The sequence below is a fragment of the Nelumbo nucifera genome, chromosome 3 (genome assembly GCF_055504915.1).
Source record: "Nelumbo nucifera cultivar China Antique chromosome 3, China Antique-T2T, whole genome shotgun sequence".
Taxonomy (NCBI): Eukaryota; Viridiplantae; Streptophyta; class Magnoliopsida; order Proteales; family Nelumbonaceae; genus Nelumbo; species Nelumbo nucifera.
The window spans coordinates 7,922,116-7,947,353 of record NC_142651.1 but is presented as its reverse complement, the minus strand read 5'-3'; the positions used below and the strand labels follow the sequence as shown (position 1 = coordinate 7,947,353).

General features: G+C 37.3%; 1 protein-coding gene and 1 long non-coding RNA gene across 13 annotated transcripts; one reads left to right on the top strand and one right to left on the bottom strand.

The window, feature by feature from the left end:
- Positions 1-1,687: 1,687 nt before the first annotated feature.
- LOC104593114 (uncharacterized) lies at positions 1,688-24,396 on the bottom strand. 12 transcript variants are annotated; one of them, XM_088900609.1, is made up of 20 exons: positions 23,764-24,396; positions 16,352-17,932; positions 15,795-16,212; positions 14,936-15,144; positions 14,669-14,827; positions 14,405-14,521; positions 14,094-14,255; positions 12,874-13,998; positions 12,664-12,780; positions 12,257-12,574; positions 11,997-12,119; positions 11,679-11,840; positions 10,712-11,585; positions 10,299-10,636; positions 9,931-10,101; positions 9,591-9,830; positions 9,219-9,458; positions 8,875-9,120; positions 5,311-5,808; positions 1,688-5,224 (listed from the first exon to the last, which is right to left on the bottom strand). In XM_088900609.1, exons 1-20 carry the CDS (start codon positions 23,806-23,808, stop codon positions 1,973-1,975), a joined length of 10,395 nt encoding a protein of 3,464 aa, XP_088756735.1. In that variant the 5' UTR covers positions 23,809-24,396; the 3' UTR covers positions 1,688-1,972. The 12 variants fall into 12 exon arrangements, with proteins under 12 accessions (XP_088756735.1, XP_010251111.2, XP_010251107.2 ...); XM_010252809.3 differs by having other exon boundaries at positions 10,299-11,204; positions 11,277-11,585; XM_010252805.3 differs by having other exon boundaries at positions 10,299-11,585.
- Positions 17,939-23,824, top strand: LOC148800935 (uncharacterized). The gene is made up of 3 exons (XR_016083872.1): positions 17,939-23,074; positions 23,556-23,604; positions 23,685-23,824. It is a non-coding gene; the product is annotated as an uncharacterized LOC148800935 (long non-coding RNA).
- Positions 24,397-25,238: the final 842 nt, after the last annotated feature.

Here is a 25,238-nt window from a genome sequence, read left to right as displayed (position 1 = left end):
ATTTTTTAGTTGTACTTTCTTTATTTCCTCTGTTCATTTTCTTGTTAGTGAGGGTAAGGCGGGGGACTGAGAAATGACATAAAAGGAATTGAAAGAAACATGATAGGATATCCACAATCTCACTGAGCAACTAGCTTCAGTTCAAGACTAGATGAGTTTTTGTTCTTTTTCATTCTTATTCTGTTCCTTTTTTTTTTTTAATGAACGATGACTCTATTTGGATAACATACAAGGAAAAACAAGCAAATTACGGGAGAGCAAGTTCAGCTCAATTTTAGATCAGTTCCAATAAAGGAGACTAAGAATCCGAGAATCCAGATTGCTCGACAAGGCTTAGGTCATTTGCAACAAAGGCAGTAAAATGAGTGAGAGTTGGTTCGACCACCACCTGTCAAGTGTGCTTGCCGTGGACCATTACTAACATTGTTAGGGAATGCCTATTGTGCAGAGATCATCTCAGTCGAAGGGGTGGAGTAGGATTGCTAGAGAAGAAGCTCTTTCAGCAGATAATGAATGTATTTCTTTTAATAATAGTAATCCCCCTGGGGTCTTGGTTTAATTTATTTGTGTGATTCGTGGGGTTGTGTTACCCCCGTCTTGTGCAGCACCTCTTTTTGTTTTATTAAAAAAAAAAGAGAGCCCCTAAGCCCGTTTGGAGGGTTTTATGATCGGGGTGCATTGTATTAATTGAACTGCAGTGGTGGAGCACCGGTGTTTTGGAGAAGTTATTCAGATTAGCTTTATATTTGAGCAGTGGTTTGGGCGTTCTGGCTTTTATCAAAGACAACTCTCGTCCGACCACCACCTCTTGATTTACATTTAAACCCTAAATTTAAAACCCTAAACCCCTGACAACCAATCCTACACCTTAAAATTAAAGCTAAAAAACCCTAAACACTCGGCTAATCCTTGGATTCCCTTCGAAAAAGAAGAAATGCTCATTTAATCACGTCGTTTTTCCTTTTCATGCTAAGAATGTAACACGAGTGATGTGGTTTCTCGTATCCAACGTGAAAAGGAACAATCCCTATCGAATAAAAAAAATTAATGAATATTATGATTATCAAGTAGTATTGACAAGAAAATTTTCGAATCAATGGGGCCGAAGATCATATGTAGCGAACAAGTCTAAACCGTCGAATCACTCGTCATTGCTCTGGTTCGTCCATTTGATGCACTTTCTGTTTCATGGCTAAGTCAAAGATGCTGCCTCGTATATGGATTTCCAAAATCAGTCGATCTTGGTTCGACATCCATGAGTCAATTCAGTCCAGACGTGAAGGAAGCCACGTTATAGAACATGTGGTGTAAAAATAAGAAAGGAGGACGACGAGACGAGGTTTGAAGAAGGAGGAGATGATTAGATGAAGCAGAAGAATGCGAGGTTCATTTCTCTCTTCGTGCGTGTCTGTCACACATTACCGTTTCAGTATTATCTTGAACGATTTTTATTTTAAATTTTTGCCTTCTGTTCTTGGAATTGATCTGCTTTATCGTTTGAAGATCGAGCTAAAAATCAATCTATTAGTCATACGTGGGAGAACCGTGGAACTTCCATTTAGAAACTCAGTTACTGTTTCTTCTGCTTTTCCTGAAAGTGAAACATATGTTCTTATAGTTGGTTGAGTTTGAGAGCGGATTCGACTTAGCAGGTTGAGACAATCCCAATTGTCTTACAGATGCAATAGAGAGTGTATGATACCTCACTAGTCCATTTAATTTACATATATACAAACCACAATCATGTTCTCCAGTAAAACAAACTCTTTACAATCGAATTGAACTGACTTCGTAGAAATAAATATGCAGGAAGGAACCAAACAGAAACTATTCACAATGTACAAGTACACACCATGCTCAAACCTCAGGAAAATGTCGCACTAACAAAAAGGCTATTAATATGTTGTGAGATTTCAAACTAGGTCCGTCATTCACCTCCTTTGGTTATAACTGCCAAAAGTTATCTTCTTTCTCATTTTGGCGATGGTGCCTTTGGGTGGGATGACTTACCAGTGATGACCTTTTTCACTTTGGCAATTGAGTGCTTAACCTTGGAGCCAACACCAGATAATATGTTGTGAGATTTCTTATGGGTTGGCTTAATATTCACATCTTTAAGGGCTTCTACCATTACTGGAGCATCAGAGCCCGAGTCTGCCTTTCTGTCTCCATCTTCTTCCTCTTCATCTTTCTCTTCATCTGTTTTTTCTCCTTCTGCTTGATTGGTTTGTTGCTGTTCGTTATGCAATTCTTCATCACTGCCTTGTGGCTTCATATCCTGTGCAACCATCTGCAAGGTTTCTGTTGTGGATCTCTGCAGGAGATCGAATAATGAAACCTTATCTGTATCCAATGTTACCTTCTCTCCTGGCTCAATTTCTGAAACTTCTCCAGGTCTCTGATATTCCACTTCAGCTTCTTGCAAGGTCTTCTCAGTTGGATGCTGTGACATGGATACAATATCTCTCTCTTCAGTCTGAATATTTGTTTCTGTGCTCTCAACTGAAACTTCTTTTCTTGTGGTCCTTTCTTCAAGTATTGCATCAGAGGCCTTTTGGAATGTCTCGATGCTCTGGGGAGAGTCAGTGATTTCTGGAACCTTTTTTGTGCTTGCTTTTGGTGATACCTCTTCAGCTGGAGGTTGGATATCAAGCAAGACATCAAATACCTCAGCATCATCTGTAATATCTCTCCCTTCAGTTGCTTGTTCAGTAGAAACTGAAACTTCTTTTCTTGTGGTCCTTTCTTCAAGTATTGCATCAGAGGCCTTTTGGAATGTCTCGATGCTCTGGGGAGAGTCAGTGATTTCTGGAACCTTTTTTGTGCTTGCTTTTGGTGATACCTCTTCAGCTGGAGGTTGGATATCAGGCAAGACATCAAACACCTCAGCATCATCTGTAATATCTCTCCCTTCAGTTGCTTGTTCAGTAGAAACTGAAACTTCTTTTCTTGTGGTCCTTTCTTCAAGTATTGCATCAGAGGCCTTTTGGAATGTCTCGATGCTCTGGGGAGAGTCAGTGATTTCTGGAACCTTTTTTGTGCTTGCTTTTGGGGATACCTCTTCAGCTGGAGGTTGGATATCAGGCAAGACATCAAACACCTCAGCATCATCTGTAATATCTCTCCCTTCAGTTGCTTGTTCAGTAGAAACTGAAACTTCTTTTCTTGTGGTCCTTTCTTCAAGTATTGCATCAGAGGCCTTTTGGAATGTCTCGATGCTCTGGGGAGAGTCGGTGATTTCTGGAACCTTTTTTGTGCTTGCTTTTGGTGATACCTCTTCAGCTGGAGGTTGGATATCAGGCAAGACATCAAACACCTCAGCATCATCTGTAATATCTCTCCCTTCAGTTGCTTGTTCAGTAGAAACTGAAACTTCTTTTCTTGTGGTCCTTTCTTCAAGTATTGCATCAGAGGCCTTTTGGAATGTCTCGATGCTCTGGGGAGAGTCAGTGATTTCTGGAACCTTTTTTGTGCTTGCTTTTGGGGATACCTCTTCAGCTGGAGGTTGGATATCAGGCAAGACATCAAACACCTCAGCATCATCTGTAATATCTCTCCCTTCAGTTGCTTGTTCAGTAGAAACTGAAACTTCTTTTCTTGTGGTCCTTTCTTCAAGTATTGCATCAGAGGCCTTTTGGAATGTCTCGATGCTCTGGGGAGAGTCGGTGATTTCTGGAACCTTTTTTGTGCTTGCTTTTGGTGATACCTCTTCAGCTGGAGGTTGGATATCAGGCAAGACATCAAACACCTCAGCATCATCTGTAATATCTCTCCCTTCAGTTGCTTGTTCAGTAGAAACTGAAACTTCTTTTCTTGTGGTCCTTTCTTCAAGTATTGCATCAGAGGCCTTTTGGAATGTCTCGATGCTCTGGGGAGAGTCAGTGATTTCTGGAACCTTTTTTGTGCTTGCTTTTGGGGATACCTCTTCAGCTGGAGGTTGGATATCAGGCAAGACATCAAACACCTCAGCATCATCTGTAATATCTCTCCCTTCAGTTGCTTGTTCAGTAGAAACTGAAACTTCTTTTCTTGTGGTCCTTTCTTCAAGTATTGCATCAGAGGCCTTTTGGAATGTCTCGATGCTCTGGGGAGAGTCGGTGATTTCTGGAACCTTTTTTGTGCTTGCTTTTGGTGATACCTCTTCAGCTGGAGGTTGGATATCAGGCAAGACATCAAACACCTCAGCATCATCTGTAATATCTCTCCCTTCAGTTGCTTGTTCAGTAGAAACTGAAACTTCTTTTCTTGTGGTCCTTTCTTCAAGTATTGCATCAGAGGCCTTTTGGAATGTCTCGATGCTCTGGGGAGAGTCAGTGATTTCTGGAACCTTTTTTGTGCTTGCTTTTGGGGATACCTCTTCAGCTGGAGGTTGGATATCAGGCAAGACATCAAACACCTCAGCATCATCTGTAATATCTCTCCCTTCAGTTGCTTGTTCAGTAGAAACTGAAACTTCTTTTCTTGTGGTCCTTTCTTCAAGTATTGCATCAGAGGCCTTTTGGAATGTCTCGATGCTCTGGGGAGAGTCGGTGATTTCTGGAACCTTTTTTGTGCTTGCTTTTGGGGATACCTCTTCAGCTGGAGGTTGGATATCAGACAAGACATCAAACACCTCAGCATCATCTGTAATATCTCTCCCTTCAGTTGCTTGTTCAGTAGAAACTGAAACTTCTTTTCTTGTGATCCTTTCTTCAAGTATTGCATCAGAGGCCTTTTGGAATGTCTCGATGCTCTGGGGAGAGTCGGTGATTTCTGGAACCTTTTTTGTGCTTGCTTTTGGTGATACCTCTTCAGCTGGAGGTTGGATATCAGGCAAGACATCAAACACCTCAGCATCATCTGTAATATCTCTCCCTTCAGTTGCTTGTTCAGTAGAAACTGAAACTTCTTTTCTTGTGGTCCTTTCTTCAAGTATTGCATCAGAGGCCTTTTGGAATGTCTCGATGCTCTGGGGAGAGTCAGTGATTTCTGGAACCTTTTTTGTGCTTGCTTTTGGTGATACCTCTTCAGCTGGAGGCTGGATATCAGGCAAGACATCAAACACCTCAGCATCATCTGTAATATCTCTCCCTTTAGTTGCTTGTTCAGTAGATAATATGACTACCATGTCTTCCTTTTCTGGAACTTGGGTTTCTCCATTATTTTCTGCGCATATTGTTTTGTGAATCTTTCCATCATCATGCTTCTCTTCATCTTCTTTCTTTAGAATTTCTTCTACAGGAGCCTGCATAATAGAAGAAATGTCAAAAACTTACTCCAAGAATTTCTTATATTACAGAAAGCTCTAATTTCAGTAGCTTTAAGACTCACCTCATCGCTAAAGTGCCTTCCTTCTCTTTTTTCTTTTTGGATGTTCAATTCAGTTTCTGCTTGCTTGGCAGGTATTGAAGTTTTTATTTCATCATCTCTCATGACCTGGCTTCCATTCTCTGGCTTTTCTTCACATGAAGCCTCCGTTTGAGCTGTGTCATGGTTACTGTTTGGAACCTCTTCGTCTTTTTTGTGCAAGTCTTCAGTAATGTCACTTGAACTGGATTCCAAGTTAGAGCAAGTATTCTTAAGCTTCTCAACTTCAATGAGGTCTTTTTGAGCACTTGTATATTCAGTTGTACTTTCAGCTTCATCTTCATTGGTCTTGACTCTTTCATGAATCAATATTTTAGGCACAATTTCAGAGATTTCTTCAGTTTCATTGCCTACTTTGTCTTGTGGTTCTCCCTTGTCTTCCATGGTCACAGTTTCTATCTGGTTGTTAGAGCCTGCCATTTCTAACTTCTGCTCTTCCAGTACAAAATGAGAGCTTTTAACCTGCATGGAATGTTGACTTTCAATTAATAGATATGAGAACTGACAAGCCCATCTGTCAATTATATGTTTGGTTACCCATTCAAAGAGCACAAGACCACGCCCATGGGACATGGTTAGAGTCAGTTACATGACCATTAACAAGGATACAAAACATGCAGGAGACACAATTATACATGCAGAAGAAGCCTTGTCCTGCCAAGCAAATATCCAATGAAGCTCCGGCTTACATGATAAGCCTTCTCCAAGTCTTACAGAGGATACTCAAGGCTACTTTGCATTATAGGGTCTATACACTCATTGGCAATCAAGACTATTGAGTATCTTTCTACTCTCCGCAAATGCACTCTGAAATGGAGAAGTAAACACCAAAGATATATTGCTAAATGGTAACTTTGGAGAAATTAAGTTTAGGTCTAACTCTAAGGAAAGATCGAACACCACTCAACTTTGCTATCTTATCAACAAAGTTCTCTAATTAGGTTATGCTGGTTCTGCTATTATGTCAATTTCATCTTAATTTGTATCTTGCACTTATGTTTCTTAATGTGTCTCGTTTGATTATAAGAAAAATGAAGTGCTCATTACATTTTTTTAAAGGTAAAGATTTACTGAAACCTTGAAATGAAATCTTCCATTTGCTAAACACAGAGCACAATGAAAATAATATTTTCCTATAGACAATAAATAATCATGAATGACAAGTCAGTTGTACCTAATTAATATTTGTTTCCCTAACTGTTATGCATAAATAATCATGATATTGCAGGCCAATACCTGAGGTTGTTGGATCTTTATGATCAAGTGAGAATTTTAAATCCATAAAATTCAAAGTAATAGGACCAATAAATAGCTCATCCTTATAGATGAGAAGGATTGATAACAAGATTAGGAAGAACAGAATCAGGTATACATGCATCACATGGAAACCTAGAGGTGACTGATGGATGACAATGCGGTAGAAGGTTGGCATAGATTGTTTGATCATGTGCATTAAAAGATCCAATAGTTGGGAGTGTGGAGTGTGGAGTCATTCCCTGTTAAAGAAGTGTGGAGTCAACCTATACCTCCGAAGGTTGGGAGTTTTTGTTGGGAAGCCTTTCTGGAAAGCGTTAATACAGGAGATTTACTTCAAAGAAAAAGACCCAATAGTTGTTTGTCTCCTCATTGGTGTGTCCTCTGTAAATCCGATGGTGAGTCCGGATACAATTTACTAATTTCCTGTCAGTTTGTTAAAGCTATTTGGGAATGGTTTACTTCTTTGTTTGGGTGCAGGTGGACTCCCCCTTTGAATGTGCAAAGCTTATTCACTTCCATGCCCAACTGCTCAACAAAAAGGGCAAAGGTTATGTGGAGATGTGTAAGGGCTGCAGTTTGTTGGACTGTTTGGGAGGAGAGAAATTCGTGGATTTTTCTAGACAAAGAAGGAAGCTTGGAAGTAATATTGGAGATTATTCACATAAGGGTAATACATTGATTAAAAACTTTGGAGCTGTTTGCTGAATTCTCTGTTGATGTGATGCTAAGGAATTGGAAGGAAATTGCAGAATCAACTTCAAGTAAGAAAGCTTCAAGTTCTTGTTGGACCCGTCCACCAAGTGGGTTTATCAAACTGAACTTTGATGGTAGTAGTTTGGGCAATCCAAGGCCCTCTAGAATAGGGGGAGTGATAAGAGATGAAAAAGGGAATATGTTAGCTATGTATTCTGGCCTAATTGGGGTGGGAGACTCCTTGAGGGCCGAGATATTCGGAGCTCTTGAAGGAGTACAAAGGGTCAAAGACATGCATTTCAAGAAATTGATCATAGAAGGTGATTCTGAAATTGTAGTGAACTAGTTAAAAGAGGACAACTTCAAGCTCTGGAACTACAACAATGAAAAGAGGAAATTTAAGTGGCTGAGTAAGGACATGGAAGTTAGATGTACATGGACAAAGAGAAGTGCAAACTCATTGGCAGATGACTTAGCTAGGCAAGGGGTGAACAGAAACTCTATTTGTTGGGCTGTTTTGTAGTTGGTTTCAGTTGGGTGTACTTTAATGTACTTTGATGTATTGGGGAGTTAAGTTTTTTTAGCTCCTTATTTCTGTACTTTCTCAATTTTTAATAAAATGCACTGTTATTGATAAAAAAAATGTGCATTAAAAGATCACGACTGCACTAATTAGGAGTGATTTGGTGCAGGATGATTGTTCTAAGTGAGAAATAGGAAGCCAAGATAAAAAATAGGAAGACAAGATAGGAAGACAACATAAAATAATAGGAAGCCAAGATAAGAACATGAAATAAAAAAAAAAGAAGAAGAAGAAAGAAGAAAGAAGAAAGAAGAAAGAAGAAAGAAGAAAGAAGAAAGAAGAAAGAAGAAAGAAAGAAGGATTTAATTGAATTGAGTAGGGTTTGGCTGCTGGTAAGTTTAACAGTTTTACATAATTGATCTGTCAATGATGAACCAAGAAAAGTAGAAATTTGGTTGCAGGTGTTCAAGCACTGAGAATGAAGGCTTCCATGTCTTTTCATGGTTAATAGGTTTAAAGCAGAACAAGCAAGGAAAAGAATTTAATCTACCATGAAAATCTGTTTGAGGCTGAAAGCACCAATTGAAGGAGAACTAGAAAAGAGAAGCTGGAGCTGGAACCAAGGTTTTCCATAAAATATAAAAGCTTATGCAGTATAGGAGGTGACCATTTTGTCTCCTCAAGATGTACAAGGGAGACAGAAGCTAGGGCTTATTTGAATGTCTCCATGTAGGCCAGCTCAAAGTGCAAACACGTTGTTGCTTTGTAGACAGTAGTATTACTCATGGTCCAACAGATTACAAGGATCTGCCCTGCTATTTCCAATACCATGACCTAAATACCTAATGCATCTTAGTTCCCTAAATAATTGAATTAAGTTCAAGTTTTACTTTCATTCACTCTTATCCTGACTATTCCTGATTTTAACTCTTGCTAGTTATTTCAAAGTTTATTACAATCATAGCTGTTGCTAATGACCAAAGAATGATGCTTAATAGAGAGGTAGAGGGGTGAGAAGAAGGTATAAGAGATTCCAAATTCAAAACTTATATAACCTCTTCCTTTGCGATACTGTATTTTGTGGTAGCATTTTTGCCTATCTCTTCACCATTCTTGTCTCCAGAGACCATTTTGCTTCCATCCTCCCCAATCTTCTTGCCCTCTTTTTCATCCTCTTGATGGCTTCTGATAATTTCATCAACACAAAATTCTCTGCAAGTTTCCTTCAGGGCTTGCTCTTCCTCTATGATTTTCTTTTCAGTTTTCTGAATTGAACCAGCATTGTCAAGTTCATTAGAAATCTGTTTAAGAGATAAACCTTTCAACCAAACAGAAAGTGGAAAAGAAGTAAATGATATGTAGAATAAATAATGTTTTGAGTTCTTATACACCACCAGACCTCTCCGTTTAAAGTTTCAGACTCATTTGCTCGATCTGGTTCTTCAACCTCCAAATCATAATTCTGATCTTCAGTGTCCAATTTAGTTGTTGCCTTTTCTCCTTTTTCATCTCCCTGGCTTTCCTTATATGTCTTTTCTTCTAGAGAAACTAGGTACGGGCCCAGGGAAACTCCCTTTTCCTCTGTGACCTCTTTTTCAGTGCTCTCACTTGCACCTACATCCTTGAGTTCCTTGGGAATCTATAGTGGTAAAGCTTCAATATTACAAACAATATACACACACAAGGATAGGAAGGAAACTAAATGAATCTTCCCTTCTTATGGTCCATATGATCTCTTACTTGTAAACTTCAATGTTGTAATCTCACTTACCAGATTTAGTTTCTCTTTTTGTTCATCTACAACCTCCAATGCTTTACTCTGATCTTCATGCTCCAATGCAGTTGCTTGTTCTTCAACCTTATTTTCCTCCTTTTTGCTTTCTTGAATATTCTCCTTAATTGTTTCTTCATTGACAAGTTTGGGGCACAGGTTATTGAGAGCTCCATTTTCCTCTGAGATCTGTTCTGAAAATTCCTCGCTTGCAGAAGCATCCTTGATCCCTTTAGATAACTGCACAATGAACAGCGCTTTTAAGCTGGAAAACTCAAAAAAGTGAGTAAAACAACAAAGAGGAAATGAACGGAACTACAGTTCTTATACTTAATATTACCTCTTCTTTTGAAATTTCTTCTCTTGCAGTGTCATTTAATTTATTTACTTGCTCATTATGATCATTTTCAACCTTCAATTCAGGTTCTGCTTTCTCAAGATTCTCACTTTCTTCATCAAATGATTCATGGGACCTTTCAAGTTTTTCACCTGGATCAACATCTCCAAGGATCTGCTAGAAAGATTCTATATTAGTAAAGGCTTCAATAAAATGGATATGGCACTAAACAGATTGGAATGGTGAAACAGGATTCATGTGGATGACTCCATAAAGTTAGGACAAGGATTAAATGATGATGATGCATTGAAAATGAAAGTTATATACATTAAAAAAGTTAATTGAAATATGATAGCATATATTTCTTTGACCTCTTCTTGAAGATTCCCATTCTTTCCAGCATCAGGAGTTTCTATTGTTTCTTCATTATCATCTGTTTTGTCCAATATAGTGGCTGTATTCTCCAACTTACTTTCCTTTGGACTTTTCTTGAAGCTTTCTTCAATGTTCTTAACTCGATCATCCTCTGTCTCCAATTGCATGATACCCTTTTCAGTGTTTGCACCCGGACCAGTTTTTTCAAGATATTCTGGTACCTTGTCAAATGGCTGTCCTTCATTCTCCAAGCTTTCCTCCAAGCCTTCCTCATCTTTCAGTGTTTCCATTTTTCTATTTTCACTGGCCTCAATATCTTTTGTAATCTCTACCTCTGAAGTTGAATCATGATTTAATTCAGGTATGTGCTTTCCAGCATCTAATTCAGTGGGCTTGTTTAGCTTTTCACCTTTTTCTTCCTGGAGCTCTTGATTTGGATTCTCCTTCTTAGTATCATCGGACTGCATTTGAGGGATTTCCTCAAGCTTCTTGAGCTCTTCTTTTTGTGTGGACATCTCTTCTATTGTGTTTGCAGAAAAAGCAATTTCTTTGTCCTTATCTTGTGTTTCATTTTCCACTGGAGCCTCATCTTTTATATTCTTACTTTCTTCAATAGACTCCAGTTCCTGTTCTTTGGATGCAATTGTAGAAGTTTCATGAAGCTTTTCTTCTGATTTGTCATCTAAGGGAGCTTTACTATAAGTAGGCTCTGTTTGAGTAGTTATTTCAATACCTTGGTCATCAAAACCCAGTGCTGTATCAGAAACTTCTACCTGCATTTCGCACTTCCTTTCTGGTTCACCTTCATCTCTAATCACTTTTTCTGCTGCTAGAATCTCCTTTTCTGTTTTGTCACTTGAATTGGTTGTCTTCTCAATTTTGACATGTTCAACATGTATACCCTGTAAGTCAGTTGGTTTTGTTTCAGTTGTTGGTAGATCTTTTTCTTCACAAGGAAAGTTAGAAGCACCTACATGCCCTCCTGGTTCAGTTTCCTGCAAGCTTGTCCCTTCTGTCACCACAGTGATAGGTGCCATGTCAAGGTTTTTGTTATTGTTATCTTCTTTATCTAAAGCCTCTTTGATCTGTTCTTCAGAAACAGCAAGCTTCTCGTTGTTATCCTTCTGTTGTACTTCTTCACTTGATGTTTCTCTTACACAGGAAGCATCAGGGCAGTTAGTTGAGTCTTCTTCATTTATTGAAGTCATCATTGCCTTTATCTCCTCTGTGTGATTTGTTGCTTCAAAGTTCTTCTCCATTGATATTTGTTCAGACTCTTTAACCTGTTGAAAGCTAACAATTAATACATAAACAAAAACGAGGGAGATTAAGATTCAAATTTTACATCCTTATCTTCCTTTTGATTTCAAGATTACATTTTTGAGTCTCTCTGCCTCCATTTTGTCTTCCTGAGAACCCTCTCGAGCTGCTTCTTCTTCAATGGACACCACTGAGATGTCCTTAATGGTGCCGTCATTCTCTGCAATCTGTTTTCCTGTCACCCCACTTGCATCATCTGTCCCTAGTTCCCTGCACTTCTGGATAACAAATGAAGTTTCAAATTGACAGAAAACAAAAAAACATACATGCATGGACACATGCTTGCACGCACATATGCATGGAATGCCAAAACAAGCATGCAGTACACACACACACACACACACACAGTCTTTCTCTCTCTTATCCAAACTAACCTCATCTTTCTGAGAGTTTTCTGAGACAGGTACTGTAGAGTGATCCTTAGCAGCACTGTCTTCCTCGACAGTCATTTTCTTGGTGGCCTCACTTTTACTGGTTGGCTCAAGTTCTTCATGTGCCTATTTTATGAATGAAAATTCAGCTTAAACAAAAGGTGTCAAGAGAAAGGAGAAAAGGGAAAATTTCAAGTTACCGCTTAGAGAAACTTGAACTAAAAAGTCAGAGGTTAGGCTTCAAAATTTATTTTCAAGCTGACCTCTCCTACAGGTTCTTTTTTGACTTCCTGAGACACTTCTTTAACTGCTTCTTCTGCAACTGATCTCGTGGAGAGGGTGTCAATAATTTCTTCATCTACGACCTGTTCTTCAGACACCTCAGGTACAACAGAAGAGTCATCCATATGCTTCTGACTACTTTCTTTTTCTATTGTTTCTTCTCTTGATGATTCTATAAGAAGAGAATATTCAGGGTTCTTATTCAGTTCTTCCTTATCTTTTAATGTCGCTGTATCTGTGGTCTCCTCAATGGCTGTTTCTTTGATGATCAACTCAGTTGATACAAGATCAGAGTCCACCTATGTAAAACATATTGCAACTTAGTGATAATACAAAGAAGAGGCAAAAGGAAGGAAGGAAATGTGAGAAATTAGGCTTCAATCTTTACATTTGAGCTGACCTCAAGTGTCCTATCTCCAAGGGATTCTGTATGGAGGTCCTTGGCATTGTCCTCTTCCTCTATGACTTGTTTCTCAGTATTCTTTATATCAACTTTGTCATCTCCCTGAATTGTTTGTATAACAGGAAATGTCAACATAACAAACGAAAGTATTAAAAAGAAAATGGATGACAAAAACTGTAAGTTTTACCATCTAACCTCTTCACTTTCATTTGAAATAACATTCTTGATGGCCTCATTTGCCTTCTCCTTTTCCCCAGTGTGATCTTCTATCTCCAATTTGGGTTCTATGCCCTCAATATTGGTGCTTTGTTGCTCATCTCCTTGAAAGATTTGAGTAACCACTTGATTTTCAAAAGATGCATTATTGTAGTCCTTAATAGCCATACTATCTTCCTGAATTTTGCTCTCTTCGGTTTTCAGGACTGTGACGTGACTTTGATCCTCAGCCACTGATTCGTAGTCCCTTTCAAGAATCTCACCTGAATCAACATCTGTGGGATTGCGATCTAATTTAACTGTCACGTTCTCGACCTTGTCTTCTTTTCCACTTCCGTGGATGCTTTCATCAAATTTCTTAACAATACCCTCCTCTTGCTCCAACTCCAGGTTATCCTTTTCAGTGTTTTCACATGCACCAGCCTTTTCAAGATCTTCACAGAATTCATCAAATGAGTTTTTTATATCCAATTTGATCTTCTCTGGGATTGTCTCCAAATTTTTGTCATCTTTCAACATTTCTGGTTTTCTATCTTCACTGGGATCTGTACATTCGATAGTTTTCTTCCTTTGTAAGATTATGTCATCTTTAAACTCAGAGATATTCTTTTCAGGGTCTGACTTAGTGAAGTTAAAATTTTCACCTTCTTCATCCTCAAGCTCTTCATTTGAATTCTTCTTATTGGCAGTGGTCTCTGTTCCACTAGTTATTTCAGCCCCCTTGTCTTCAAATTTTGATACTGTTTCAGAAGCTCCCACTAGCATTTCAGACTTTATTATGTTTTCTTCATTTTCACCTTCATCTAGATGCTCTGCTCCAAAAATTTCCTTTTCTGCAGACTCAGCTGTTGCTAGAATTTTCTCATCAGAAACAAGATTGCACTCATCTTCCATCTTCTCTTTTTCCGGTTCAACTTCCTGTGATTCAGATGCTACATGATCCATAGTGTTTTCTTTCTTCCATATTTCCTCCTCTGTAATGCAAGAAGGATCAAGGCTCTTATTTGCATCTGTTTCATGCTTTAGAATAATCATATCTGCCTCCTCTCTGCAATCCATTGCTTCAATGTTTCGTTCTGATGGTTCTAAACTGAAGTCTTTAACCTATTTACCGGATAATTTTAAGTTGAAATTGAAACACAAACTAAATTGGGAAAATAAAACCATGGATAAAACTTCAATTTCATGTTCATTCTAACCTCTTCATTGAGTCTCTCTGCCTCCATTTCATCTTCCTGAGAACTCTCTTTAACTGCTTCTACAGTGGATACCTTGGAGATGTCCTCAACAATGCTATCTTCCTTTACAATCTGCTTCTCGGTTTGCTCTTCTGCACAGTGAGTGCCAAGTTCCCTGGGTATCTGCATAATAGATGAGGCTTGAACTCAAAGGAAGGTGAATAAAAGGAAAAGAAAGATAGAAAGAGAATGGTATGATTAATATTGGAAAAAGCAACAAAATTTAAAGGAAACACTAGAAATTAAGCTTCTAATTTCATATTAAGGCCAACCTCAGTTTCCTGACAGTTCTCTTTAACAGGACCAGTGGAGTTGTCCTTAACACTGATGTTCTCTACTATCCTGTTCTTTGTTTTTTCACCCTCACTGGTTACAAATTCTTCACTTACCTGTTTGAGAGATTAAATTTTGAACTTAACAAAAAATGGTAGAAGAAAATCTAAAACATAAACTTTCATGCTACCACTTAGATAAGGAAATGAGAGTAAGAAAAAAGAAAGCGTCAAATTAAATTGTAAATTTGTACTGAAGATGACCTCTCCGGTGGGCTTTATTTGGTCTTCTGGGGAACCCTCTTTAGAAGTTTCTTCTGCAATTGATTCTGTCAAGAGATCATTAACAGTGCTTTCTTCATTTATGACCTGTTGTTCAGTGCCTTCTTCATGTGGACCAACTATTTTAGGTTGTTCAGAAACCTGTGTGAAATTTGAAAAAGAAGCTTCAACATTTTAGACAAGTGTAGAAGGGAAAAGAAGGAAGGAATAAAAGAGAGAAACATTTCAGTTCTAATGCCTTGACCAGACCTCTTTGTTTATGATTGCATTCTTTGCAGCCTCATTAGTATCATCTGTTTTGTAACTCTGATCTTCGCTTCTCATATCAGGGTCTGATTTCCTCAGGCCGTTATTTCCCTCTTCTTCACCATTATGATCAACTGTTTTATTTCCAGCAGATAGAGTATTATGTTCCGTAATGTGACTGTCTTCCTCTATTATTTTCTCAATGTCCTTGCCTGCATATAAGGTTTCTAGACAGTCATAATCCCAGATGAAGAGCTTCTTTTTCTCCATTTCTTTAACTTTTTCATATTCTTTTTTCCTTTATGAGATTCCTTGATGGATATATGGTGAATTTAAAGCTATCTATTGTCCAAAATAATGTAGACATCACATATAATGAAATGTCAAGACATGACATATATGCTGGTGTTCAAGAACCAATTTTGAAAATATAATTTAGCATGGTTGAAAAGGTGAGATGATCACAACCATCTGATTTTTAAGATTTTTCCTGCCCCATTTAATAAATTCTAAGCTAGATTGGATGTCTGTGAATATCAAAATCAAATTGACCATTGAACAAGAAGATCCTTAAATGGGGACTCATAGTATTATGGCCCCATCCACTTGCTGATACACCACATATCCCGAACCTAATTTGAGTATTGTTATTTATAATGCATAAACTCTATTACATGTATATAATGGTTGGTTGGTATTTTTTCTGCATGGCATAATATTTTATTTTCTAGCTCACATGCAGCATTATCATTCGGTATTAGAGGCCACCTTTGAATGGGTTCAACTTGAATTATTTAGTTTTTGTTACCACTTGCATGAACTCATAACAAGGAGCATTGGAAAAAAAATTAAAGCTACTCACATTCTGTTTCAATTTTATGCAATCTTGTTTCATCAGTTCCTTGTTTTGCCATCTCCACTATTATTTTCTCACTGGAATCTATGATTTCCAATTTCTCCATAGGGTACAATGAACCAAACTTTTCAGGTTTTTCAACTTCCACTCCACTTGTTTGTAGGTTCAACCCTACTGTTGGTGTGCTGTCTATAGTTTTCTCCTGTTCTAAAATTGCTTCCTCCATGCTTTTGCTCAGTGCATCAATGTGCTTTCCCTCTCCTAGAGGAGCTCTGTCAAGATTGGCGACTTTCTCTTGTTCTTCACTTGCTTCTGCAGTTTCTTCAATCAATGAATGTGTAATAGATGTGCCATCAAGGTATTTGCTAGTTCTCTCTATTTCCTTACACACAGTCATCTCACTTGGATCAGTTGCCTCTAGATTCTGCACCACTGATGCTAGATCAGAAAAAAGTTCATCCACATTGAAGAAAAAGAAGAAAAGAAAACAGAAACTATTCAATTCATTATAAAAACAACAAAGAAATTTAAGAAATTTGTAGAAAGAATTTTTTTTCACTAACCCCCTCATTGTTGTCTTCTTCAGCCGTCTGAAGTTGCTCAGACATCACAACCAATGGTTTTTCAAGATTATCCACATCTGATTCATCATTCTGCAAGCTTGGCTGAGCAAGTTCTTCTTTGGAAGTCCTTTCACAGTTCTCTAGACCCTTGATTTTTTCATTAATGTTAGTTTGGTCTTTTCCTTCTATCACACAAGGCTCCTCAGTTGGAACCTCTGACTTTGACAATATCAGCTTCTCGTCTTCTCTTCGTGCAGTTTCTTTGTCTTTAATGAAAAAAGGATCAATACTTCTTTTAGCATTTTCTATCTTCTTGCTTGAGTCAATTGAGTCTGGACTTTCCTTTTCCAAAGCAAGATTAGAGGTCTCTTCATGCTCCCCACCTTCTTGTGGCTCAATTTTCTCTAAGCTTGTTTCTGTTGACATTGCAAGACTTGGGATATCAAGATCATCATGGATTTCCTCCTTGTTGACTAAGGTGTCCTCTTCATCATTTTGGATCTTTGCACTCATTTTGACCGTTGATATAGAGGAACTTTCAAGGCTATCTTTTGGGCTTTCTTCTCCATGTTGTTTCTCTTCTTCTGTCTTTTCAATTTGGCCGATTGCTTGGGAACCTTTCTCCATTCCTGCTAAATTAGTTGATTTCTCTTTCTCTTTGCATTCTGCTTCTTGAATGTTCTGTTCCACATCCTGTTTGATGGTTGTAACGTCTGTAACTTCATTACTGTCTTTGCTCACCCCCCTGATGCAAGCTTCTGCAGCATCTACTTTCAAGCTTTCTCCAGTAGAATCTGGTGTAAGAAATGTAACTTCTTGATCATGATGTGGGACTACCTTGAGTATTTGAATAACCTTTCCTCTGAACTCTAATTTTGCATCTTCAGTATTTTTTGGGTTTTCTATGGAAGCCTGTTCATCCACAATGGTTTCAGCATCTAGACCAGGTATTTCCAGCTGAGTGCCATTTCTTTCACCAACCTTGCTTTCATCTCCTGTTTTTATTTGTCCTTCCTGCAAGTTCTGTTCAACAGAGGCAGGCAATATAGGTAAAGAAGAAAGTTTCTCCCCCACATGATCTTCAATGTTCTTTATTAATGGAAATTCAGAGCTTTTTTCAGACTTTTCATCTTCTGTTTCATTTTCTAAGCTCATGTCTACTGAGACAGGATCAATCTTATCTCTTTCTTTGATGCCATGTCTGTCTTGTTTAGCATCACTTATTTGATCTTTCTGCAGTTGGGTTTCTTCTTCAAACCCTCCCTCTTTTATCAGTTCTTCATTGGCCTCACCAATGTCGTAAGCTCCGCATGTTTCTCTTGCAGCAACATTGGAAAGTGAGGGTGATGCCAAAAAGTTTTCACCTTCAGAAGTATTAATGTTGCCTTCAAAAATGGGACTCACAGTTTCATTCTTACCATTTGGTGCTGCTTCGAAGTCTTCTATTTTTGTGGATTTCCTGATAATCTCATCTGGTGTGTCAAGCCCACCTTCAACTTTCTGCAGTTCCCCTAAAGAAGATCCATGGATAGTTGTGTCAAGTTGACTACTGCTCAACTTTCTGGATTCTCTTTCTGTTTTCTGCGCAGAAGAAGATTTAAGAATGCTTACAACAACAAAAGATATTGTATCAAGGAAACTAGACCATCTACAGCACCAGTAAGAAGTGATCTATTACGGGTTTAAGGGGTTAGAAGAGCCAGGGGCAGATAAAAAAGTATGTGGGTTGAAGTAGTAAGAGATGATTTAAGGGCTCACAGTTTTAACAATGGATGTGACACCGAACAAAATGGAGTGGATGATCAGATTCATGCAATCTTACCCCATATAGTTGGGACAAGATTTAGATGATGATGAAAGAAAACAGAAATATGAACTTTAGATTCTAGTCATGATTTTCTTGTAACACCATAGGCATAAAGAGAGTCTTGGTTATATACACCATAAGGACCGAGTGAACCATCAAGTAACATTATACCGTGTTTTGAATAAAACCACAACCTCCATAAAGTCTTATATATAGCATATAAATTGTTAAGGGTAAAGGGTTACAGTTACTCAATTCCTGTTCTCTCGCATATTCAACCACTAAATGCTGGATAGTATAAGCTATTATACCACATCCCATTTTCTCCTTCAGTTTCAACCTGACGAAAAGAAGTATACATTCACACAGACAGAACATAAAGACAGACGGGAGTATGACACTCGTCCACACACAAATAAATACCAGGGGAGGAATGCAGTGGCCATTCCAGACCATCCATCAAGAATCAACCCAATGCCTTAACGTGTGCCAATATATAGGTTATTCAATCTTTCAAATTTTAATTCGAAAATTCTCAAAAAGAAAAGCTAATTTGGCACATGGTAAGGGCTAAGGTTCAAAGTATCAACACGTATCGGTCCGTATTGACTGATACGTATCATTCCGGGACTCCTCCTATACGCCCCTATAGTGGGTGTATCGGGGTCTGATTGGTTCAGGGGGTGGAGGAGCCCTAAACCGGCCCCCCTGAACCGGTTGCGGACAAAAAAAAAACACCAAAAAGTAGTACTGATTCACCCGATATACCCCTACCAGCATATCGGGCATATTGATATTTTGAACCTTGGTAAGGGCATTTGTGCTGGAAATTGCCTCACAATGGAGGGTGGAGGGTCTTAACATGCAAGGCTTTCTGGGTCCCCAATATGCTACCAAATTTTAGATTATTAGGTTGCTTGGTTTTGTATAAACGGCTCAACTAGCTAACAAAAGCAAAGAAGGTTTTACCCATGCTGGTCGTGGATATAGGGTCATGAGAGCGGATGGGTTGGAATATACAAATTTCTATATATACATAATTGTAACGTGCACGTAGGTGTGTAGGTTTTCTTTTTTTGATAAGTTGGTGGTCTATAGTTTGGATGGTTGTATGTAGGGGTGTTAATTGGACTGGATTTGGTTCAATCTAATCCAGTCGAATGTGAGTCCATTATAAATGGACAGGTCCAGTCCAATCCAATCCAATGAATATTTTGGATCATTTTGGATCATTTTGGACTGGTTCAATTCAATATCTGGACCGTTTAATCTGTTCAAATTTGTTTTGATTTAGATTGGTTTCAACCCAAACCTGGTCCATTAACACGTATATTCTTATCTTATATCAATGAATCGCATATTGGCTTAATCCAATCCAATCCAATCTAAATTTATTATGGATGGACCAGGTCCAATCCAATCTAATAAATATTTTGGACTGTCTTGTTGGTTCATCCAATCCGTCCAAATTGATTTTGGACTGGACGGGGTCCAATCCAAAACTGGTCCATTTACACCCTTAGTTGTATATTGTATTATTTGAGGAAGAGAATGAAGGGTGAAAGATGTGCAAAACTTGGGTGATGGAATCTAAAGGAGAAAAATGCAAATTGAGTACATGTTGACAGAGAAAGGAAAACAAAGTATGGACTTTTGGCGAAAAATCAATGCATTATTACATTGAGATGATGGGTATATACAAGAGTAAAGAAAGTGGTAATTGGAAAATATACAGAAAAAGATAAATCATCTTAAGGTAAATGGAGTTCAGAAAGTCACTAGCAACAGTGGGTCTAGTGCATGGGTTTCCGGGGAAGGTTTGAAACAATGAATTTAGAAAGATGTAAGAAGTATTAGGAATTTAACAAAGCAACAAACAAAGCTATGCTTGACATACTATATGACCTTTACTATAATTGGGTGAAACATTATATATATTATTAATTTATTATATTATATAATGGCTTTAGTGGAAAGACCCTTTTTAATTTGTATGCTGTTCTTCATGAATAAAAGTTACCTATATATATATATCATCAAGTTTGTTTTATTACAATGAATGAATAAAAGTTACATATATATATATATATATCATCAAGTTTGTTTTATTACAATCCAAATTGAATTGGATATCTGATAAAATATTTGAATTCAAACTCAAATCATAATTTTGGAAATCCGACAAATTTTTATCAAATTCAAATTGGTCAGGTTTCTTATCGAATCATATTGGATATACCTTTACCGAATTCGATATGATCCATTTGCAACCCTAGCCTATATACTAAAATAAAAGAAACAGAATAGACCCAAGGTTCAAAATTTTGACACAATATGCCCCGCATTAAGCATATAGTATCATATCACTGACCTGTTAATACATAAAATTTAGATGCTTTGGGGTCAAGACCCATTTCAGGGGGTAAGTAGGCCTTAGACCAAACCTTCTGAAAAAGGTTTTGGGAAAAAAGATAATAGCATTAAGTGTGAGGTTCAAAGTACCAATACACCCCTTCTGCCTTATTGGGTGTATCAATACTTTGAACCTTGAATAGATGAAGTGAAGTTATGTCCTTTTTATTCTTTTCGGAATCTCAAAGTGTGAGGAATTTAGGGAAATAGGAAAATAATTCCTCATGTCATTTGTTTTTCTATATTATATTTTCTATATTTTATCTATTTTTATTATTTAATTATAACATCATGAATTCAAACATTTGATCTATACCTGTGGTTGAACTACTGACCTACCACTAAAATACTCTATTCACAAGGTCACTGTCTAACAACTCCTACCTGGGAAAGCAAAGCTCCATTCTAGGTATTTTAGGGTCCGTTTGGTTTGCAGGAATAGGGGTCTGGAATCGGAATCGGAATGGGTTATTCCGATTCCAACTGTTTGGTTGGGCGGAATCGGAATCCCATTCCCATTCCTGCTGGAATGACATTCCCCCATTTGAGGGAATGGCCATTCCCTACCTCTCCTTTGGGAATGGAATCTCATTCCTGCTGATTTTAATTCCCATTCCCATTACTGTTTAAACCAAACAGATTATGGGAATGGACAATTCCAATTTCAATTCTGAAGGATTTCGATTCCAATTTCACTTACGAATCAAACGGACCCTAATTCATCCAAGCGGCTGAAATCAATGTTTCAAAAAATGATTTGAAATTGTAACCATTTTTCCTCTAGATCGGTGGAGGGTCGGCAGTTCAACCAATTTGGTCAAATGAGTTCACTTGTGATAACATAAATCAAATGATAAAAATATAAAATAGAAAAAATGCAAAAAAGAGAAAAACTTGTAGAAAAAATATGTTTCTAATAAATAAGTCAAGATAAAAGAAAATTATTATCCAATCCATGAGTGGGTCAAATGATTAAATGATTCAACTGGCTGGGTCACCAAGTCAATGACCGAATCAACAATGTTAAATAAACAATTCGAGGGCTAAATGGGCCCGAAAACCTGGCAAGGTGATGAATCAATTGGTCTGACCATCCAGTTCAACCGTGGATTGAAAACATTGGCTATCAAACAGGAGAGATCTTCTCAGATAAACCCTATGATCAATACTGAAAAACAAGAACACTTGATGGTTTCTTTGGTATAATATCGTATTATCTGTTTTTGCTCTGGTTCAGACCCACATTAAGTCCACACATAATGCAAGTTGGGTCCGAGGCAAACAATCCCTAGGCTTTGCCAGACTAAAATTGTATTTAATTATATAATATATCTATCCATATTATTAAAATAGATACTTGCCTTGGTTTTGGTGCAAGTCATAAGAGTTAAATGCAAATACCATATAATATGGTTAATACTTTTTTGCACACTTATGCATAGTACATGCTCTTACACTAACATATTATAATATCATACATGCCAAGGAATCATCCATGCACCTAAAAGCTTAAGCTGTTCAGTGAAAACCTTGAATATGCTTTTATACTATAATGTGTCCCTTCACATAAAAGCCTATTAGGCTTGAAATGTTGACAAATACAAACCCATTGGTACTTTATTCTGAAAATTAATTAATTATAATAGGGGTGATGAGAATCAAACACCATAATAATTAGATCATTTTGTCAAATAAGCTCTAATACCATGTCAAAAAACCATTTAACCTAAAAGCTTAAGCTGTTAGATGAGATTTTTGAATAGATTTTTATTGTCTAACATATATGATCAATCCTATTCCATACCCACAAGACTACAACTGATTACCCCTAAACCAGGTGAAGGCAGGACTCAATCATGATCTCCAACAGAGAGTTACCAACTGAGCCAGTTGGCACCTTCCCCGTTAGCTTAGTTGGACAAACAAAGTCCCGAAACAGGAGTCTGTAGTAATAAAAAAGAAAAGAAACAAGGGGTTTTTATAGTTCAGTCCATCTCAGAAATCTGACTTCCACTGTATAGGATGTAGTTTATTAGGGGGTCTACTAATAGACTAGAAGGGGGTTGCAATTTCAGATTTCTGACGAGGTGGATTGCAGTCCAATTATCCCAATAAACAAATGAAAGGTTAATTACGGTCTATTAATTGGATTGCTTTATGCCTAGCAAAGAATTAAAAGAAAAAGGATTGCTTTATAGGAAAAGACTTAAAAATCTCAACCACCTATATGGTGGGCCCTACTTGCATGTGCACTAACGATACAACACTATGTTGTTGGTAGAGTGCTGCCTCAATGGTCCACCTGATATTTCCTCAATCTTATATTAATTTCATTGAAAAGTTATTTCTAGTTGGGTATTAAAACTGTTTTATATTAAACACTAGGAAGTGTAGCTCATTTTTGTATCTAAGGTTCATTTGTATCAAGGAATTGAAGTGATAAAAAAGATGGCTCTCGTTTTCTCCTCAAAAAGCAAGAGAGAAGAACAGGAAAACCAATGACAGTATGTTTATAGTAAATCAGCGTAAATTCAAAAATCCTTATGCTAATAATAAGAACAAAGCTCAAGAGGGTTAGGAAAAATTATAAACAAAATGAACTAAACCTTTTTTCTTTCAGAAATCAGAATAAGATGTATACTAAAAGCAACTATAAATATTTCGTTGCAATTAAATGATCGTAAAATGCAAAAAAGTAAAAAAAAAAAAAACCTTCATTTTCCTTTTATTTCATTCATATTGGTTCTTATTCTGAGTTTGACCGAAAAGAAACCAGAAAAGGAGAACATTCTTTATAGTTATTTAGCTGAAGGCAAAACAAAGTGGGTATTTGTCTTGGATTTCTTGCTCTCCTGAAAATTCAGAATCAGACTAGACTTGATCTTCATAGTTGTGCAAATTTGGTGTCTTATTTACAGTTTTTTCCTGAAGATTCCTACCTGTCTCAACAAACCAGAGGGTTATAGATCATGCTATTTGTTGCAGTTTTTCATGAACTCGGTATCTCAGAAGCCAACTTTAAGATTAAGATTGGGTGAGTTCTTCAAGCAGACAACTTTAAATCTAAAGCCAAGTAATTCATCTGAAGCAACTTCTTATCCTCTTATCGTACAGAGTATGTGATACAGTAAAGTTCAAGTTTCAAAAGAGAGAACAAGCAAAGAAGAAAACAAATTAAATGATCATAGCTTACCGTTACAGATACGGATTCCGATGATATTTCAGATCCTGTTGCCATTGTTCATGCAGTAGGACTGGTTCAGATGAAGGTGGGATTGAAAGCGAACCTCGAAAACGAGCTTACTGTGTAAGATACTTCATTTTCCTGGTGCTGAAAAGATCTTGCAACTATAACTGGAGAGGCTTTGAAATTCTGAACCTGTTAGCCATGGTGTTGGAAATAGTGTTGGATGGGTGTAATATTGCGAAAGTAGGCATGAAGTGACAAAATGCCACGTTATTTTTCCATTATTTTGAGTATTTGCCAGATGAGCAATGGTCCTACTGAGCTGATTGATCAGTCATATTGCTATGATCATGTTGGTTGATACAACTTCCATTGAAATCTTGAAATTAGAAATAGAAAGAAACAATTAGAGATTACTCTTGGACTAAAACTCTTCTTCTTCACCCATTTGCTGTACAACAGCCCATGGTGACCCAACTTTTGTCAGGGGCAATAGAATCTCTGGGCTGTTGGGCCCTTTCTAGGATTATAAAAAAGCCTGTGAGATGTTATTTTATTTGGAAATTACAATTGTAGCTCCCACAGACAAAAGACAGCACACCCCTGAGAATGGGTGGTTCTGAATTCTGATACAATTCCCCTGAACTGAAAATACAGTTTGCTCGTCTTTCATACTTTAGTTTAATTTTCAACATGGGCATTTCTGTCCTTTTCAATTCATTCAGTGGGCTTAAACTCATTTGGACCTCTAATGGCTATTCTGTGTTATCTCTAAAAATATTCATAATTAGGTACCATAGGAAGCTAAATTATCATTGATGCCATGAATTTAAAAACAATTAAAATAATAAATAAAGAAGAAGGGGAGAGAAACGAAAAGAAAACAATTAGTGTTTTGTTGTAACGATCAGAATTTTTGTTTTTAGTTTCTAATGAATACAAATGTTTTGTTCTTAGATGATGACCTGATAATGATAATGATAGTTAATGAATTGGAAGCTGAAGGCATCTAAATTCAGTTCATTTTGAGAATCTTCCAATAAAAAATATTATAAAATAGTCAAAATTGGCCTCTGGAAATGGCCCCACCATTCAAGCCCCCAGGAATTCTCTCCGTTAATATAATTTTCAACTGGGGCAGCGGCACCAAATGTTCATTTTTATTATTGCTCCAGGTTTAATAATAAGAGGAAGGAAAAGTATTCAAAACCTCCCCTGACTTTAGTGAACTTCCCACAATTTTTAGATACCTCCCAATAATTCCATTTTTAGAAATTTAAATCTTCATGTGGCCTCATAAAACAGGTGGTGCACCTGATCTAGAAATAATTAATTTCTGAGGCCTCGTTTGTTTGCAGTGTAAACGATTTGGGTGCAAATTTTGATTTCTTTTTGTTTTGAATTTTTACCTTTTTTTTTGGTTTGTGAACGCAAATATAAAAGCAAATCAGAATTTGCATTTTTCTCTTTTGCACTATCAT